The sequence below is a fragment of the Saprolegnia diclina genome, assembly GCF_000281045.1.
Source record: "Saprolegnia diclina VS20 unplaced genomic scaffold supercont1.308, whole genome shotgun sequence".
Lineage (NCBI taxonomy): Eukaryota > Oomycota > Saprolegniomycetes > Saprolegniales > Saprolegniaceae > Saprolegnia > Saprolegnia diclina.
The window spans coordinates 1-2,533 of NW_008246375.1; the positions used below are offsets into that span (position 1 = coordinate 1).

Below are 2,533 nucleotides of genomic sequence, written 5' to 3' on the forward strand. Positions count from 1 at the left end.
AGCTGTTCTTCGCGCGCGCGGCGCTTGGCCTCCTTGTCTTGGATGTGCTGGCTGTTGTAGAGCATGGTGTTTTCGATAATGTCGCGATGCCCTTGAAGCTCACATCTAGAAGAGCTCCGACTCAACAGCGTCGCCGAGGTCGGTGGTTTTCACGGTCGTCAACTCCCGGCCAGCCTTTCTGAATTAGAATGGCGCCCCGTCAACGTGCGCCATTTGTCCCCGGACGATGCTATTTGGGCCGACCTCCGCCACGCGCTCCGCCGCACGCGGCTCGAGTACCTCTGCTGCGACTACTTTGGCGAAGTTTCGGCGCAGCCATCAATGGGCCCCGACCTCTCGCAGCTCAAAAAGCTCGACGTAACATGTTCCCGTGCCGGTGTCGACCACGTGCGAATGCTGGTCGCCGGCCTTTCGCAGCTGTCGTCGCTCACCGAGCTCTCTCTAGCGCGGATTGCCGTGGACGCCGAAGCGATGCGGTCGATCATGGAGACATTGGCGACAAGTTGTCCTCACCTCGCCGTGCTCGACATTACCCATCATGAGCTTGATTGGCGCGGCATGCGGGAGGTACTGGTTGCGGTGCCGCGATTGGCGAGGCTCACGCACATCTTTGCCTCGGGCTGTGCCACCTGTGACGTCGCGCTTTGTTTCGACGAGCTTGTTGCGGCGGGTCGACGCGCAGAAGAGATTGCGTTGCCAACTTGCTACGAGCGCGGCAGCCGCGAGATGGATGACGTGCTGTGGGCGCTGGCCGCGATACCCGATGTGCCGTTCGTTATCCCGAGCTTGCAGTTGCGAGACGCCGATCCGTATGTCCAAGCCATACTTGGTGAAGAAGTGCCGGGTGCGAGTGAGCGGTGCAGCTTGTCCTTCAACTAACTGCGGTGGATGGATTTCTAAATGAAAAGCGGAAACTACCATCAACTTGTGTTGCGTCGTCATCGGGTCTGCAGTCAAACAGACTTTGACAACTGTCTACCTCAGTTCGTTATGTGTTGCTGATGACGCGGCGGCCCGCCGTGGCGGCTTGGTCAGTGTGACATAATACGAACATCATTTCAAAGAAGGAGCATTTACTTCAATTTATTCGTTAGCTGTAGTTATTCTGTATGTACTCTACCTACACAAGTCCCAACTCATGGGCCCTGGCCAAAACCCGCGCAGCAAGGTCTCTTCGTACACGAGGGCCACGTCCAGCCCCAAAGTTGATGTAGGGCTTGCGAGGTGGCTACACCGCGTCAGTATGACTACTCGCAAAGCATCGCTGGAGCGTCAAGTCTGAAATGAAAAGGGCGATTCAACGGTGGCTCATCTAGTGCTTTCTATTCTCAGAGAACGGGCTCGTGGCGGTGGCAAAATTTCTCTCTCTATCGTTGCGGGAGGGCCCGAGGTTTGGAAAACCCAATTCACTGTACACTGTTGTCGTTTGGTGCGTTTGAAATACGTGTTGCTCGCCACGTCAACACCTCCTTGGGTTGCCTTCACCAAGTCGTCCACCATGTCATTACCCAACGTCTTACTGCACACGGTTCCCCGATCGTCTCGACGCCGCCACGTTTGACGTGTGGTTTTCGTCGCATCAGCAGTGGCACACCAGCATCATCCTCGCCGCCTCAGTACACCAAGTAAGATCGAACGACATCTTGTTTTTACAACTCTATCTAATCGACTAATGTTTGTCGAATACACTCTACGTCTGCGCGGCCAAGAACACTGCCTTGGCCTTCTCGAGGATCGCAATGCCCGCCGCCGACTCTTCGGGATGGACAAGCCGCGCCGCACCGTGCTGGATTGTGTCGGCAAGGCCAATGTAGTAGGCGCTGTAGTTGCCCGGCTCGCTCACGACGCGCTCGTCCGGTTGGCCGGGACGCTCAAGGACGCCGTAGTGCGCCTCGGGCTCGTGGCCCCAGCTGTCGCCGTCGGTCAACGGCGTCCGCCCCGCACGCAGCGCGGTCTCTTGCCCGTCCTCGCCATACTTGATGAACGAGCCATTCGCGCCGCGGATCGTGTACTTGGGCGTCGGGTTCTCGACAAGCATACCCGACGTGAGCACGACGAGCAGGCCCGGGTACTGGCACTCGAGGCGGAAGTAGTCATCGTTGCTCGAGCCTTCGCGCTGGCTCTGGACGTCAGCTAACCATATTTAAGACATGAGCTCCAAGGTTGACATTTACGAGATGCGTACACGAAATATTCGTCGGTGGGCCAAAGAGCGTAAGCATTTGGTCGACGAGATGCGCACCGAGGTCGTAGAGGAGGCCGCCGCCACCGACGTCCGCACTCTCTCTCCATGTACCTTTGAGCGACGGGCGGAAGCGGTCGTAGTGGGCCTCAAAGTGCGAGAGGTCCCCGAGCGTCTTGTTCTCGAGCAGCTTGCGCACCGTGAGAAAGTCCGAGTCCCACCGGCGGTTCTGGAAGACGGTCAGGGCAACGTTGTTGGCGCGGGCCGTCTCGATGAGGACGCTCGCTTCGGCCGACGTGACGCACATGGGCTTGTCGACAACCACGTGCTTCTTGGCCTCGAGCGCGGTCT

The 2,533-nt window shown here is 58.2% G+C and overlaps 2 protein-coding genes across 2 annotated transcripts; one reads left to right on the plus strand and one right to left on the minus strand.

Annotated features, from left to right (window-relative positions):
• Positions 1–109: 109 nt before the first annotated feature.
• Positions 110–879, plus strand: SDRG_17375 (hypothetical protein; the record flags this gene model as incomplete). The annotated part of the gene is made up of 1 exon (XM_008623617.1): positions 110–879. A coding segment is annotated over one exon (770 nt), but the record flags the coding sequence as incomplete, so codon positions are not given.
• Positions 880–1,629: 750 nt separating this feature from the next.
• SDRG_17376 (hypothetical protein) lies at positions 1,630–2,526 on the minus strand. Its single transcript, XM_008623618.1, has 2 exons — positions 2,186–2,526; positions 1,630–2,133 (listed from the first exon to the last, which is right to left on the minus strand). The coding sequence occupies exons 1-2, from the start codon at positions 2,487–2,489 to the stop codon at positions 1,691–1,693; spliced, it is 747 nt and encodes a 248-aa protein (XP_008621840.1). The 5' UTR covers positions 2,490–2,526; the 3' UTR covers positions 1,630–1,690.
• Between the last annotated feature and the right edge of the window lie 7 nt (positions 2,527–2,533).